General features: G+C 30.3%; 5 protein-coding genes and 1 non-coding gene across 6 annotated transcripts; 4 read left to right on the top strand and 2 right to left on the bottom strand.

The window, feature by feature from the left end:
• Positions 1–129: 129 nt before the first annotated feature.
• On the top strand, positions 130–8,346 carry HOB2 (Hob2p; the record flags this gene model as incomplete). The annotated part of the gene is made up of 1 exon (XM_046077093.1): positions 130–8,346. One exon carries the CDS (start codon positions 130–132, stop codon positions 8,344–8,346), a length of 8,217 nt encoding a protein of 2,738 aa, XP_045934809.1.
• A 249-nt stretch (positions 8,347–8,595) lies between these two features.
• SCDLUD_002332 lies at positions 8,596–8,668 on the bottom strand. Its single transcript has one exon. It is a non-coding gene; the product is annotated as a tRNA-Phe (tRNA).
• A 317-nt stretch (positions 8,669–8,985) lies between these two features.
• Positions 8,986–11,994, top strand: MDR1 (GTPase-activating protein MDR1; the record flags this gene model as incomplete). Its single annotated transcript, XM_046077092.1, has 1 exon — positions 8,986–11,994. One exon carries the CDS (start codon positions 8,986–8,988, stop codon positions 11,992–11,994), a length of 3,009 nt encoding a protein of 1,002 aa, XP_045934808.1.
• Positions 11,995–12,482: 488 nt separating this feature from the next.
• On the top strand, positions 12,483–13,184 carry SCDLUD_002330 (Rab family GTPase; the record flags this gene model as incomplete). The annotated part of the gene is made up of 1 exon (XM_046077091.1): positions 12,483–13,184. One exon carries the CDS (start codon positions 12,483–12,485, stop codon positions 13,182–13,184), a length of 702 nt encoding a protein of 233 aa, XP_045934807.1.
• Positions 13,185–13,582: 398 nt separating this feature from the next.
• CHZ1 (Chz1p) lies at positions 13,583–14,152 on the bottom strand (the record flags this gene model as incomplete). The annotated part of the gene is made up of 1 exon (XM_046076624.1): positions 13,583–14,152. One exon carries the CDS (start codon positions 14,150–14,152, stop codon positions 13,583–13,585), a length of 570 nt encoding a protein of 189 aa, XP_045934806.1.
• Positions 14,153–14,651: 499 nt separating this feature from the next.
• Positions 14,652–15,167, top strand: SMB1 (mRNA splicing protein SMB1; the record flags this gene model as incomplete). Its single annotated transcript, XM_046077090.1, has 1 exon — positions 14,652–15,167. The coding sequence occupies one exon, from the start codon at positions 14,652–14,654 to the stop codon at positions 15,165–15,167; it is 516 nt and encodes a 171-aa protein (XP_045934805.1).
• Between the last annotated feature and the right edge of the window lie 1,869 nt (positions 15,168–17,036).

Below are 17,036 nucleotides of genomic sequence, written 5' to 3'. Positions count from 1 at the left end.
TTCCAATTACACTAATAATATATTCTTTTTTTTTTTTCTTCTTTGTATTTTTATATTAGATTCACTTGTATATGTACTTGATAGAACCCTCAAATAACAATCACAATCGTCACCCCACGAACAACAATAATGAATAAATATCTCATATTATGCAAAAACTTTGTACTGGAACAAATTCAATCAATTACATTATTCTCTTTGTTTTATATACTCACCCAAAAAATAATTACTTTTTTCATAATAAATACAATACTACACTTCACTTCAAAATTATATACCTGTTCAGTAGGTTTGATACTGCTATGGGGTACAATTTATTACATCACATTTGAAAGTATTTTGCACCATAGGATATATATAAGAAAACTATGTTTTAATAGGAAAGTTATAGACTCAATAAGAGTATTCCACATAGAATTAACTGATGTCTCTTTAAGAATTCCAGAAACAGTGAAATCTCCCAATGTTCATAAGAATCCTAATAAAGGAACGCCAGAAATTCTAAATTTAGAGCTAAAAATTAAGCATGGATTTTGGCTAAAAAAAATCATCGCCTGGATTTTACCATTGAATATAAATATTCAAAATGTTCATTTAACTTATAAGAATAAAAGCTACTACATAGATTATGGCTCCATCAAATTCGAAATTAAGGATAAAGATAATATTTTAAGATTCTCTATATTTTTCCATGATTTAAGAATGGCTTTTACAGAAGAAAAAATGCATCATTTGGAACTCCTTATTGATTTCCATTTTAATGATATCTCCTCCAAAACTATCGTGCTAAAGAACTGGAAATCCTCTTTAAAATTAGCAGAAATGTGTATCAATATATCCGATTTTAAGCATTTTAAAACACGAGAAAATGATAATGATAATGATAATAACACCAATATTAATATTTCAACCAAGGATGAAAACAATCAACCGGAAAAGAACACCCCCATTGACAAAAATTTATTGTTTAAAAATATCATCACCAAATACCAAGTGATTATAACAAATTTAAATGTTTTGGATATTAAAGTGGAAAACCTCAGAGTAAAATTTTATGAGTATAAATGTCAACTATTTTGTTCAACAATCATTTTTTATATTAAGTCTATTAGGCATTTCAGGCATGGTTTGGTTGATCTAATGGATCAGGATCCATGGCTGCTAAAATTTGAAATTACCATCACCTGTAATACTTTTGTTTTCCGCTTATTAGAAAGACAGGTTCTACGTGTTCCTGTGTTAAATCTGATATGTACCACGGACTTACTATCATATTTTGTAACGACGAGTGATGAAAATAATAACAATAGAAACAAGTATAAAGAGCCTTTAAAAGTTGGTTCCACCTTGAGTATTATTGACCCTTCCATTGTCTTGGATTTGGAACAGGTCGAATATTTCCTAAAGCATTATTCACATCATTTAATTAGAAAATACACCAGATTAATGAAAACCCAAGAAGAGGATAATATAGAAAACCACATCAATTCCAAGCTATCTTCGAATAATAATCCCAACACTCAAACCACTAATGAGTATATTTCTTCATTGACAAAAGAGGCTATATTATTTGTGTTTAAATTTATTATATCAAACGTATCCTTTACATTGAAAACCTCTGAGACATCGCATTTTGCATTAAAAAATAGCAGCATCTCTTTATTGTTTCAGAATCAAAAAAGCTACGTCAAACATCATGCCAAAAATTTGATCCAGCCAATATTGAAAATTAATCACAATAACCATAATAAAGCAAAAACCGATAACGATTCGCAAAATCACCTTAAAATACATTCATTATCCATAATTTATTACGAAAAACCATCGGGAAATTTAGATTTGTCGCTGATGCAATCAATTCCAATATTAAATTTTAGCAAATTTGAAGCATATAATTCAGATATTATTGAATATCCTGGTTTAATTAGTAGCACATTAAGAGACTTAAGCATCTATATTAATAATCTAAAGGCCTTGAATTCCATGAGGGAAACGAATAGATCTTTAGCATTGCTGAAAATGAAATATATAACGGATATTAAAGACCAATACACTAATAATAACAATATCAATTTCCTTCCAAAGAAAAAAGCTTCAGCTGTTTTTAATTACGAGTTAAGGGTAAGATTAAAAAATTTTTCCATTGTTAGTATGATACATAATTTCATTCCACCAAATTTGGATCCCGGGTATGCAAACTTGTTTTCTTATGCACATGGTATTTCAATAAATCTAGAGGAATCTTATATATTTTTTGACCGTCATTATTCAAAATTTGATTTAATATCCGGTACCATTACTAAATTAATGCGTGACAATGATGGGAAAATGGTCGAGAATTTTGTTGCTAAAATGGTTGATTTATCCTTTGAATCCAGCAAACTTACAGTCTCTTTGTACATACCTGAAATTAAAATTAATTTCGATATAAATTTGATATGGGTGATATTTTATTTGAAAAGTATTTTCCACAAATATGCCTTCAGTCATAGAGTTGTTCCTAAAAAACATAAAACCTCAACTAAGACAGAAACAGAGACAAAGAAGAAAAGTAAGACATTGGCGGATATAATCAGGCCATGGAAAATAAAGTTTGGATGTATATATATTGATGGCAGTTTCCCCAATGATTTGAAATTAAAATTCACTATTCATAAAATTAGAATCGATGGTTATAAACAAAAGATATCGATTCATAAATTTTATTTATTGGCAAAATCAGTCTATGTTCCCAAAAATCAGGACATTTTCATTCGCTTATTCACCATTCATGACATAGTATTCGATGTTAGGGAATATATGAGAGAGAATTTTGTTACCATCGACACTAAATTAATTCAAATGAAAACAGAGTATCATTTAAGATTTTATACCATCGTGGACAACTTAGTTTTCACTTTTAAGTCGTACAAACAGATTAAATCATCATTCAAAGATTTAACTCAATTTAAACAACTGGAGCCAATAGATGAGCAACCTAAAAGAGTACCACCATTTAGAATTAGAGCCAAGAATTTCTCGGTAAAGGTGGATGAGGACACTTTTGAGCATGAATTAGGTTTGATCTTTAAGGTGGGTAAACTCGAACAGAAATCAAGACTGGAAAAACTACAGGCATTTGAAAACAGAGTATCCATTATTCATAATGTAAATAATAGAAAGAGTTGCAGTAATAATAATCCTGAAAAATCAGCATACAAAAGAATGAGCTCTCCTGTTTCATTTGGCAATGAGGACTATCTTAGTTACGGAAGTTGTGAAGAAAATGACGAGGATGCTATTGATTTATATGAATACACCGAAGAGGATATCCGGGATATGAGATACAAACTTTACAGAAACCTTTCCACATCGTGGATTAATAGAATGAAAAAGGCAGTCTTAACTTTCCACACAAGAAACGCTTATCAAGTGGCTGAGAGAACAATTTTGGGTGAGAAAATCAGATGGTTTTATGGTCATGAAAAATGTGTTTTATTAACCATGACTTTAACTGATTTAGATTTATTTATCAGACAACCTTCCTTTGGCGTTGACAATTATGCAGATTTTTTATATGATTATGGTAAAGGTATTCCAAAAAATTCCACTTATTCGATTTTAATACCAATTAACTTAAACTTAAAAGTATCCAATTGGGTTTTCACTTTAAGAGATTATCCATTGCCTATTTTGTCATTTCCAGAAACCGTCATTACAGGCGATTTCGTGATTGCCGAACAACATGCTGATTTTACCGCCAGAAGAAGTGTTTGGATCCCATTTATTGACATTGATAAAAAGTATGATTATCAACCTACAAACTCTATCTTTGGTGTTAATGTATTGCGTACTCTAAATCCCATAAAGACAATCATGAATGCAGAATTCAAGATAGATTCTGAAACACCAACCATTTTAACTTGGGGGAAATCTTTGCAACCTGGATATCAATCATTTATGCTGTGGTTTGATTATTTAACGAAGCCACCATTAGACCCCTCTGAAAAGTTGGGATTTTGGGATAAATTCAGGTTATTGATTCACGGAAGATTGGTGTTTTCATGGTCGGACACTAGCGAGTTCCATTTTAATATCAAAGGTTCAAACGACCCTTACAAGATCATAGATGATGGGGCAGGGTTAACTTTTTGTTGGAGTGGTGGTACTAAGATGTATGTGCATGGAAACTCGAATCCAAAGGAATTTTTAAAGATAATATCCAAGACCTTCATATTAGGTATACGCGATTTTACCACAAATATTATTGATGAAAGATTTAGCAAAATACTTATGAAATCTGATGGCCATGTTACTTGGAAAATGGGGTTGCTTTTTGAAGGGGGCGATCTATCAAAGGCGGGAGAGGAGCCAAGACAGACCAATTTCAAAAAGCATTACAAAGTTAGTTTATATAATCCAATATATGTTATTGACACTAATCATGATTCATACAAGGGCTTTAGAAGTAATTTTATTCATATGTCCTTTGGTGTCTTTTCTGATAATAAGGATATATCTGATAATTCGCTACATCTGGCACCGAATACAATGAGTCATTTTTTAACCTGGTGGAATTTATTCAACACTTATACATCAGGTCCCATTAGGCAAGGCCCATTATTTCCCTCCTTGGTCCAAAGTGGTAAGAAATTTGGTAAATCTTTATTCACCATGAAATTTCATTTATCCTTTGCACCACTATCAATTTCTCATGTGTACAGACATGCTGATTCAGACTTGGATTTGAAGGAAAATAATAATGTGGCGTACACTGGATTAAAGGCTAATGTAGATTCCTTAAAAATTGATCTTCATGAAAAGAAATTAAAAATGATTGCCAGAGACGAAATATTGCAACGTATCAAGCCGTTGTGGAAGTTTAAAATTGATCAAGGGGAAGTTGATTGTATAGCCTCTGATATTAGAATTATTTCAACTGTATTTGACCAGGAAGCTATCGAAGAACTTTTAGCGAAAAATATGGGGTTTTTTAGCAGTACTGATTCTATTAAAAGTAATGTCAATCACCATGCAAGTTCTTCAAATTATCTTGATTACAAGTGGTACAATTTTGATGATTATATTGATTTGAATGAAATAAAATTGGATTCTAAAGTACCATTAAAATTTACCACCATCCCATTACTATTTTCGCCAAGAATATCCTATTTCAGAAACATTGAAAGAAAGGGTCAAAAATTAAAATACCCATTTGGTGGGGAAAATTCTCATGATTGTATTAACGGGAAAAATCACCCAGAGAAAACTCAGGAAACTATTGCAGAGAGGAGGAGAAATGAAATCGTTAATGAAATTCATAAAAAGGAAAAACAATTAAAAGAGTTAAGCTCACTTCATGAAAGTGGTTCTAGTCACGATTTAAGACAAAAAATACACGTATTAGAAAGACAAATTAGAGATTATTGTCACAGAAAGCACATTATGGATCAGATTATCCAAGATGTTAAACTTTCACAAGTTCCAGAAGATGTTTTTGATAACAATTCTACGTTGGAAGAAGAAATCGATTCCATTTCTAACCCTAATCAGGACGATGTGGGTTCAGAAATCCATTTGATGGCTAATAATTTAACTCTTGTTAAAACAACAACAATTGATTCTCTTAGAAACATGAGATTAGAATCCACACCTTCGGTTGACACCAGTTTTGATAATAGATTTATGATTCATAACATGTTGTTGAAAATAAACGAAAAGACCAAGGAGTATTTGTTGAACTATTTTTCAAAAGTTTCTGATAGGAAAACTTCTAAATTTTTTCTGTCGCATAAAGCCATTGAAATTGTAGAGGAATTATTAAAAACCAGTTCACAGGAAATACCAGTAGAACAGCCGCACCTTGATGCCATACTCGAAACAAATACAAGCATTTCCAATACCGATTTTATTGTAAAATTCGAAGAGCTAGTGAGGGAAGTTGCAGACGAAAATTTCCACACTACTGATAATAACATAATCAAGTTGATAATGCCCCAAATACAAGTGACTTCTAGTATAGAAACCGAGTGGTCTATTTTAATTGCAGCCAGAGATATTGAAATTGGGGTTATAGATGTTGTTCAAAAGGAGGCTATGCTAAATGATTTGATAAATGGTGTTAGAAGCTTGAAAGAAACCAGATACTGTACTTTATTAACCGATGCCAATTTTTTTATTATGGAAAAAAGCGACTTAGAAGATAACGACTTACTTTTAGTGGAGTCTAAAGGGTATGGTACTGATGAGGAGCTAGGCAACTGGCCACCATGGATGCCAATAGAGATGTGTTACGATGCTTCTTTATTGGATGATTACACTTTTTTGAAAAGAAATGCGATGTTTTTAACGTTTACAAGGCCCAACCCATTATACTACGATATGAGTGCCCATTTAATGGGTAATGCGGATCCTATTTTCCGTGTTGGGTTCCCAGAATTACATATTGCCTCTAATGCTGAACAATATTCTGCTATTTATAATATTGTGACTGAAATACTGGCATTTGGTTCAAATATGGACAAAAAACTTGAAAAACTATCGAAAATATTTTTGGCTGACGAATTGAAAAATAATTTGGACAAATTAAGTGTGGATTTTATTCTTGGACTACAAAATAAGATTCGAGATATTTGTTATAGAAGAGGATTGTTGAAATTACGAGACCGGGCTGCATATGATGAAATGTGTTTGGATATTAAAGTTGAATTGGAAGCTACCAAGTTTGAGTTAAGTTTATTAATGTCTGCTTTAAAGAAAAATTATAACAAGATTAAAGACGTAGCAAACAATAGTGGATCTAAATTACATTGGGTGGTCAGCGCTGATGATTTGATATGGGAACTATATGATGAAAAGAAAAAGCCATTTATTACCTTTGGTTTGGGCCCCTCATCCTTCTATAGATCTCAGTCAACAGATGGTGCTAACACGAACAAAGTAGTAGTGTCTACATTGCACTGTTTCAATCTGCAAGAAAACCCAGTTTATGCAGACTTAATATCTCCCTATGATATTTCAAGCGGAAGAAAGATTTTACGATACAAAAAGGATAACAACAAAAATTACTACAATCATGTTCATAATGCACCTTTGATTGAAATAATGTGGTACATGGGAGCACCTGTTGGTGGTATTCCGGATTTGGAGGAGTTAGTTATTGCCTTTCAGCCAATTAAATTCGAATTAGATCATAAAACTGCGACAAAAATTGTTGATTTCTTGTTTTTCCCTACCGAAGAAAATAAATCAAACCAGCAAAATGATGACAATTCTGTTAGTGTTTTTAGTGGTTATAATAGTAATAATAACGATACCGCCGCAGCATCAGAAATGAGATCCAATAGGATCAGCTCACCATCGGCCATGAGAGGTTTCTTCCAAAGGAAAAGTATCGATAGTAATTCCTCCTCAGAATCATTAATGAGATTTAAAACTTTTGAAACTTGGGATTTGGAAACAAGATCAAGAATATCTGGCGAGAGAACCAAGACTCCAACCGTGGCGCGTAGGTTGGTCAGTACGGATGACGGTATGAATGAAATTGTCAATCGCTCTAATAAGTATTTTAATGTTCGTTCTGCTGTTATTAAAAAAATGACGGTTTGTGTTAGCTATAAAGGTACACACAGTTTATTGTCCAATGTAGATAATTTAATTGTAAAAGTTCCCACAATCAGATATGAAAATAAGATTTGGTCAAGACAGGAATTTATTGCCACGTTGAAGAAAGATATAATTAAGATTGTGTTACAGCATGCAGGTAATATCATCGGAAATAAATTTAAGCCAAGACAGAAAAGGGACTCGAAATATGAATCCATAAAACAATTTTCCAATTTTTTAAAGAACGATGTCATTCAATCTTCAATAAAAGAAGCTTACTTACCCATGCGACCTAGTTCTATTGTTGTGGATGACGGTTACGAGTTTTCAAAGGGCGATAATCACTCAGTTACTGGCAATCTTTCTACCATATCTGATGATGTGAAAACACTGTCTGTTAATGCACCAGCTTCGGTTAAAATTAAAATTAATGACGATACTGAAGAAAATTTGAACGATAAAGTGGGTTCTTCAGACCACAGCCATCATTCTGTTCACAACAATTATAGTAATAACAATAGTAATAATAACAGTAATAATAACAGTAATAATAACGTTAATAATAATCATACTCATCATCATCATCATCACCATCATCATCATCACCACAGTCATGAAAAGGTAAAGGAGGTGCAAAGCTCCAGCGAATCAAACGTTGAGCATAATAAGGGAAACAAAAATAATGACAGCGAAGCACCAAGTACTGACGGGAATGAAGTTGTGGATTACACAGTAGAGTCGATACATAATATTGCGAGATAACAGTATTTATAATTTGGACTTTTAATTTTATTTATTTATTTAATTATTTATTTACTTTTGTATTTATAAGCTAGTTATGAATTGTATTATGATATTTCAAATTTTTTATTAACAATTTTTTTTTTTCCAATTCTTTGTATCGCTTTACGTATGATGTTTGTTTGGTAAATATGGATCAACTGACCCATTTTTATTCAGGTTACAAAAAAAATGCTTGAAGTAAGCAAAAAGTTAACGCATATCTCTATTTGCGAATTCTGTGGATCGAACACAGGACCTTCAGATCTTCAGTCTGACGCTCTCCCAACTGAGCTAAATCCGCATATCATTAATCATTAGACAATAACTTATTATTTGCTATGATCATAGCTATTATTTTTTTCCTCTTTCTTCCAAAAAAAAAAAAAAAAGAAAAGGGAAAAAAAAAAAAATATCTCCTTTTATTTGTTGACAGCTCCTTATATTTTTTTTTTTTTTTAAACTCGATAAAATTCACTAAACATTGTACTTGTAACTTATACAGCAAAATAGTTCAAAAAAAAATTTTAATAATCCTTCTTTTTTTTCTTTCTTTCTCTCCACCTAAGACTATAATCAAATACTAAAACTGGGCTACGAAGAAACGTATCCAACAATTTCATGTCATTTTTTTCGTCTATACGTGAAAAAGCGTCTTCCTTATTAAATGCTGCCAATAATGGTAATAGTTTTATCAAAACAAGAGATGAACTTTTCAAGGAGAAATATCATTTACCTGAGAAAGAGTATATCATAGAAGATGTAATTGCAGATATTACAATTATACAGAACAATAAGAACACTAATATGCATGCTTTGAAAAAGACTGCTACTCTTAATGATAGTTCCACAAAGCATATAGATCCATTAAATGTTTTTACTGGCAAATTATACTTAACTCCACACTTTTTGGTATTTACAGACAACTATGATCAGTCGAGTTGTGTGTTTACTTTGAATATATCTACAATCACCAAGTTGGAACGAGCCAATTCTAACACTTTAGTTTTAATGTTAACATTATATTCTGGCATCACTTTGTTGATTAGATTTATTGGTTTAACTACCAAAAGTGAAAGCTTTGCTATAAATATGAAAAATTGTTTGAAAAAAAACGTACCTAGAGCTAAAAATGAATTAAAACCATTTCTAAATACTTGTTACTCTGAATTTATCATTAATAAATATTTTTATCAACTGCCCGATGTTCCTGTACCCCCAATGGGGTTAGGTTCCATTTATAACTTTCCTGGCGATCAAGTGTACACAAAAGAAAAGTTGAAAATGAAAATATGGTTTGATTATTTTCAGGAACATGGTAAAAATTTAACCATTGTGAAAAATCACCAGTACAATAAACTAATTAGAGTCGGTATTCCAAACAAATTAAGAGGTGAAATATGGGAATTATGTTGTGGGTCTATGTATGATAGGTTATTGTATCATGCCGAGTACGAAAGTATTTTAGAGGAAAACGATGGCAAGAAATCACAAGCAATTGATGAAATTGAAAAAGATCTAAATAGGTCTCTACCGGAATACCCAGCTTATAGAACTCAAGAGGGTATAACCAGGTTGAGAAATGTTTTAACTGCATATTCTTGGAAAAACCCAGATGTTGGTTATTGTCAAGCCATGAATATTGTTGTTGCAGTATTGTTAATTTTCATGTCTGAAGAACAGGCTTTTTGGTGTTTAACTACCCTTTGTGAAAAATATGTTCCTGGTTACTATTCTAAAACAATGTATGGGACTTTATTGGATCAAAAAGTCTTTGAGTCATTTGTACAAGAAAGACTACCCCTATTGTGGGATCATATCGTTGAACATGATATTCAATTGTCAGTTATGTCATTGCCTTGGTTTTTATCTCTTTTTTTCACATGCATGCCCTTAACATTTGCATTGAGAATTATGGATATGTTTTGGGTCAATGGTCCTAAAACTTTGTTTCAGGTATCATTGGCTATTCTAAGGGTAAATGGCGAAAACTTATTAAAAATCACTGACGATGCCACTTTTATGTCTATTTTAAAAAATTATTTTGCCACTTTGGATCAAAGTTCTCACCCCAACAGCAGCGATGTAAAGTTGAAACAAGTTTCCAAATTTCAAGAGCTAATGGTTGTTGCCTTTAAAGAGTTTTCGATAATCACGAAGGAGATGGTGGAAGAACGAAGATTACAACACAAGAAAGAAATTACCGATAATATTGAAAATTTTGCAAAAAGAACGCAACTAAGAAATATTACTGGATTGCAAAATTTGGATCAAGAGGATTTGTCTATATTGTATGATATTTATTATCAAAGCATTGAATCTTATGAGATCGCTATGGGCATTGGCTCTTCGAATATGAATTTCAAGATTTTTGCCGATTTTCTAAGCAAATTTATTGATTGGTGTTCTAGTACAGATCCAGCTTTTCATTCGCAAAAAGTAGATTTTTTGCAAAGATTGTTTGATCATTGGGACAATGGTAACAAGGGGAAGTTAACTTTAGAAGATGTTGTTAAGGGTATAGATAAACTAAGTTCTAATGACATGATGTTTTCTATAGGGTATTTCTTTGAACTATTTGATGATAATAAGTCAGGGAAAATTAATAGAGAGGGCATTTTAAAAATATCAGAAGCGCTTTTATTTCTAACAGAGCCATGGAAAAATGGACAATTGGTGGATAGTCTTACACTTGATCAAATTGAAAGTGATGTTGCAGAAACCATTATTAAAAAAAAGCATGTTAATGTTAAGATGGATTCCTTGGAACTACCATCTGGTGTTGAATTAGATTTAGAGCATTATAAAACAGAGCAAGCACAAAGGTACTTGAATGCTGCTAAAAATTTTTTACAGAGATCGATGGAATACGCAAGAAATGAAGAGTTGCCAGACGATTTTAATCTAATCGAGCTGGATGAGGGCAATGATGAGGAATACAGTGAAGAAATGAGGAAAAAAAAGGAGAAACAATACAAGGCGAATGTTATTTTGGATCCAACACATCCAAAAATCATTGATCTACCAACTTTTAGAATGATTATTTTGGCGGATAGTACATATGAGATTTTTTTTTCTCAAAACCTGAAAAACTCTATCCACATTAAAGATTCCTCTGCTTATATTGGCAGTATTGAGTCACATGCAGTTCGTAGTATGTTTGATGGGTTAATTGCTGATGGTAGACGTGTAGCCAGACATGTTCGTAAGCGTGTTGATTCTGTTACTTCCAGTAAGACTGTTGCTAGTACTAGATCACAAGAACACACATTGTCGTCTTCTAGTGACGAAGATTTCTTGCGTGCTGGAAATGATGACGAAGAAAGTTCTGCTGCTGCTGCTAGAGCACTATTGGAGCAGGCCGACTTGTTGGGTGAAGAGATACCAAAACCAACTAAAGATAAGGATTTGCCTACTTTAGATTCATTAATTCTGGATGATTTTGATTCTTCAAGTATCAATAGTGGTAATAGGTTTAATAATACGGGCGATGGCGATGAAAATGGTGATAAGGATAATAATAATAATAATAATAATAATAATAATAATCATGGCAGCAGGAACACTGAATCTGATTTTAATATTGATGACCATAATGATTTTGAAAGTACTAGGCAAAATTCTACATAAATTAAATACATTTGGTCACGTGTACATTAAAAATACTTGAGATAAATAATTAATTTTTTACATATTTATATATTTATTTATTTATTTATTTATTTATTTATGGTGGCCTTTGTATTTACTATGTGCCCGAAAATAGGGCATTGATTAATTAATAAGATATTTGTTTTTTGTTGAAAAAAAAAAAAAATTGAATATGATTTTTAACGTATATAAAGTTATGTTATTCGGGTAACTAAAAATAGGAAAAAAATTTTTTTTTTTTTTTTGTACAAAAATTTAAATAAATTGTATAAAAAGAAAAAGGAAAAGAAAAAAAAAATTGTTATTGATAATAAATAGGAACAACACGACTTTTACCAGTCTTCAAGATTTTCTTACACTTTGTTTCGTAAATACATTGCTAAAAGTGGTTTTTAGGAGGGAAAAAAAAAAAAAAAAAAAATCTTTTCTAGAACAAATAGAAAGACATTATTAAAAAAAGAGTTACCATGGAAAAAGAAGATTTTGGATTTGAATATGACTTATTGTTTAAACTAGTGTTAATTGGTGATTCAGGCGTAGGTAAATCCAATTTGTTATCTCGTTTCACATCTAATGAATTTGATATGAACTCTAAATCAACCATTGGTGTAGAGTTCGCTAATAGAACCATTGAAGTTGATGGTAAGAAGATTAAAGCACAGATCTGGGATACCGCTGGTCAAGAAAGATATAGAGCTATTACTAGTGCTTATTATCGTGGTGCTTTGGGTGCTTTGGTAGTTTACGATATTACAAAATCTAGTTCATATGAAAATTGTCGTGACTGGTTGAGGGAATTAAAGGAAAATGCGGATGAGAACATTGTTATTGGTTTGATTGGGAATAAGTCAGATTTGGGTCATTTAAGGGCCATCCCAACGGAAGAAGCCCGTAATTTTGCTAGAGAAAACCAATTGTTATTTACTGAGACTAGTGCTTTAGATAACACTAATGTCGATAAAGCTTTCGAAGAATTAATTACTGCTATTTACCAAATTGTCAGCAAGCATCAAGCAGATCTGTCTGTTGGTTATAACCCTGATGCAGGAAATATAAATAATGGTAATAATAGTACGGCGAATCCAAAAGGGCCTACAATTTCACTAACACCAGCACCAGGTAAAGATGTTAAATCTAGTAATAGTAGTAGTGGCGGTAACTGTTGTTAAGAGCGGATATTGTTCTTATGATGATAAATAGTGGTGCTAGTATTAATACACAAAGTCATATTTAGTTTGTATTTGTTTTTCTTTTTTTTGTTTTCCTTTTTTTTTTTTTGGTATTAAGTTTATGGTTTATTCTATTCCTTATTCTATTAAATTTATCTTTGTTTCTCAATTTTTTTTTTTTTTTTCTGTTTTTATTTATTTTATTACACGTGAATTATTTTAATGATTATAATCATAAAAAGGTTATCGTTATGTTTATTTTTGTTGTTATTATTATTAATATATATATATTAATATATAAAATAGAAATACAATTATTATATAATATAATATAAATATATATATCCACTGTCTTTTTCTTTTTTTTTTTTTTTTTATTTAATATATCTATTCTAAACTCATTCTGGTTTAAAATCTGCATCTTCATCTTCATCTCCATCATCCTCTTCTTTTTCTCTTTTGTTGCCATTCTCTTCTTTTTCTAATAACCTGGCTGTTTTTTCATAATCAATGATTTTACCCCTAGTTCTTCTTCCTCTTGTAGATCTACCGATATCGATAATATTATTGACATCTATTTCTTCTAAATCATCATCTGCTTCGCCTTCCATGGTAGGCAGCATATCTAATTTTTCATCATCTATTTCTTCATCCTCATCATCATCATGATTATTAGAATTAGAATCAATACCTGCCTGTTCTTGATCCCCTGTTTTTTTGCTTTTTTTATTATTAGCGCTTTGTTTTTCTATTTCCGAATCCAATTCATCATAGTTTCTTCTCCTCTTTTTCTTTTTTGTTTTATCTTGATTTCTTTTTATTTTCGTATCATCATTTTTAGTTTCCTTTCCTGTCTCTTTTTTGACCTCTTTAACGGTATTAGTATCTGGAGCAATATATTTATTTTCTGCTATTGTATTTTTTGTTGATGGTTGATTAATCTTATCAATATTATTGTGATCCGACATTTTGAGTGTGGCTGATGTTGTAAATATTATTCTTTTAACTTTGACGGTTAATGTTACTGAAGAATTTGTATAAAAAGTTTTAAAGTTATATTAACCGTTTGTCTTTGTACTGAATATTCGTCGTTTTTACTGTTATTCTAATAATTTTTTTTTTTCCTTTTGTCCTTTTTTTTTTTTTTTTTTTTGAGTTTCGAAACTAAGTTAAAAATTGTACTTAAATATAAAAAAATAAAAAAATAAATAAATATAAAAATAAAAAAAAGTTTATGGTCGGGTAAAACAGATGTGGTCACGTGTATTGAGAAGAATTAAAAAAAATACAACAATTTTTTTTTTCCTTTTTTCTTTTTTTTTTTTTTTTTTTAACAAAGTTCTCTTCCAATATTTATATATTTTTGTATGTCTTTTTACCAACTATTTTCTATATAAGCAGTTAATATTGTTTTTTCTATAAATACGAAAAAAATAAAAATAAATAGATAAATAGAAAAGGTGATAGATGACAACTTTCTCTACTACCAGGTTAAGTGATTTAATAGATTATAGAATCAAGGTGTTGACTACTAATGGTGCCATATATATAGGTAAACTAATGGGTTTTGATAAACATATGAACCTGTGTTTATTGGATTGTATAGAAAAAAAAATAACAAATAAACAGCTTAAAGATTTAAAGAAACGTGGTGGCACGACTAGTGCTATCAGCACCACCAGTAGAACCTTAGGTTTCATTATATTGAGAGGCGAACATATTCTAACAACAACAGTAGAAGAAGAAGATAATAAAAATATACTTGCTACCAAAAAACAAAGAATAACGGAATCTGTTAAACTAGATAAGAAATATACAAAGAAAAAGAATAAAGACAACAAAAGAAAACATAAAAGCCAAGGGAAGATTATTAAGGCACCAATAAAAATTAATAATAACGGTGCTAGAGAGAAAAATAAACAGCAACAACTAAAGGTAAATGTAACTAGGAATTTTAAACCACCTCCAGGCTTTAAAAAATAATATACTTTCATATAATAGTTAATATTATTTTGTTGTAAAATTAATCAGTAGAAATTAACGCTTTTAATAATACTACCATTTTCTAGTCCGGTGCTGTTCGGTATATAAGGAATACCGAGATCTAAAAATATGCTCATAAAAATATCCTTGTATTAGTATTAAAATGGAATTATTTATGTGATGGGGAGTAAATATTATTTTTAATATGTATAGAAAAGAAAAAGGAAAAAAGCTGGGAGTATCTTACAAGCTATTTTATGTTCAAAAATCTTATTATTACTTTTTATTATCGTTAATAAGAAGGATTTCCCTATAAATTTTAGTTTTATCCAATATTTTTTTGAAATAAGTGCGTCATGTCCAACTATGGTAACTGCACCAATATATGTCTATGCATATAACACGTTTTCAATTTAATTCATTTACTTTTCTATCATGACCATAAGCATAAAAAAAAAGAATTAAAATAAAATAAAAAGAAAAGAAAAGAAAAGAATTATTTTTTTTTTTTTAAAAAATTGTATATATTATTTAAAACTAAAAAAATTTCATGCATTCTTTTCTTTATCACTGTCGTATCTAACAATTTTTTCTTTTTTCTCTTTGATCATATAACAGCGTGCTGTAATTCTTTGTCCCACTAGAATGGTAATAAGATTTTAATAATAATAAAAATATTGTTAATATTACCATATTTTAGGTCAAAACAAGCACAACATCCTGCTTCATTTGCCTAGTTATATATTTACTTTTGGAAGCTTGAGAAAGAGAGGGGGAAAGAAAGTGGAAAAGACAGTGAACAAGGTAAAATTGGGGAGGGGGAGGTAGGATGCAGCAATAAGAAACAGGGTAGTTAGTATATGATGACCCCACAAAAAAAATACTATTTAAAAAAAAAAATAAACGCTGGAAAAAACATAAACTCTGGAAAAAGCTTAAAAAAAAAAGAAAAGTTTTTCCGAAGTTCGTATAATAAAAAAAAATGTACAGTTGTTATATGACATTTATTAATTATATTTAATCTTTCGGAAAAACTTACTTTATTATCTAGTTTCTTATTTCGTGATTACAACATCCCTATGCAGTATTTTCTGTCTGCTCATTCTTCTTTATTTCAAGGCCCACTTTAAACAAAGTGTTTTTCCGTATGTATGTTTTATTTCTTTTCTCCACACTACTTTCATTTACATGTTTTACATGTTCTACCCCATATTCTGAGGCTCTAGTTTTATACTTTTTCCCCTTCTTCCCCAAATAACATTTTTATATTACTACTCCTCATTTCATTGTATTATTATCATTATGATAATTATCATCGACAACCAGTAGCAATATTACACCTTATATACCCCGCCGTTTTATAAGAGTCAAGTTTGTTTATATATATACTTTTTTTTTTTTACTCAATCGTATGATTGTTCCAATCTTCCAAAAAAATAACAAAAAAAAATATTCTGAAGTTTTTATTATTCATTTTCACACTTCGGAAAAACTTTTTTGCATTATTATATTAATTATTTTTCTTTTCAACACGGAAATCAATTGCAATGTTTCTTGGTTCTATCCGGTTACACTGTGTATTAAAACAATAAAATATTCAATTTGGTTACTATGTTTATACATTTATCTTTTTCTTTTTTTTTTTTCTCAATGAGAAAATATTCGAAAGAAAAAGTGGAGGGAGAAATGGTTAAATAAATTTTATCTATTTATCTGAATATTATTACTATATATAAACAATTGAATAATCCATTTCATGTGAGATTAAATTTTTTTTTTTTAAACCTTATACATATGTGTATATATATATAACCATTATAATCTGGATCTTCATATTCCATTAATCCTTTTTTTTTTTTTTTTTTTTGT

The sequence above is a fragment of the Saccharomycodes ludwigii genome, chromosome III (assembly GCF_020623625.1).
Source record: "Saccharomycodes ludwigii strain NBRC 1722 chromosome III, whole genome shotgun sequence".
NCBI lineage: Eukaryota > Fungi > Ascomycota > Saccharomycetes > Saccharomycodales > Saccharomycodaceae > Saccharomycodes > Saccharomycodes ludwigii.
The sequence above is the reverse complement of the archived record's forward strand: the minus strand, read 5'-3'. Positions and strand labels throughout refer to the sequence as shown.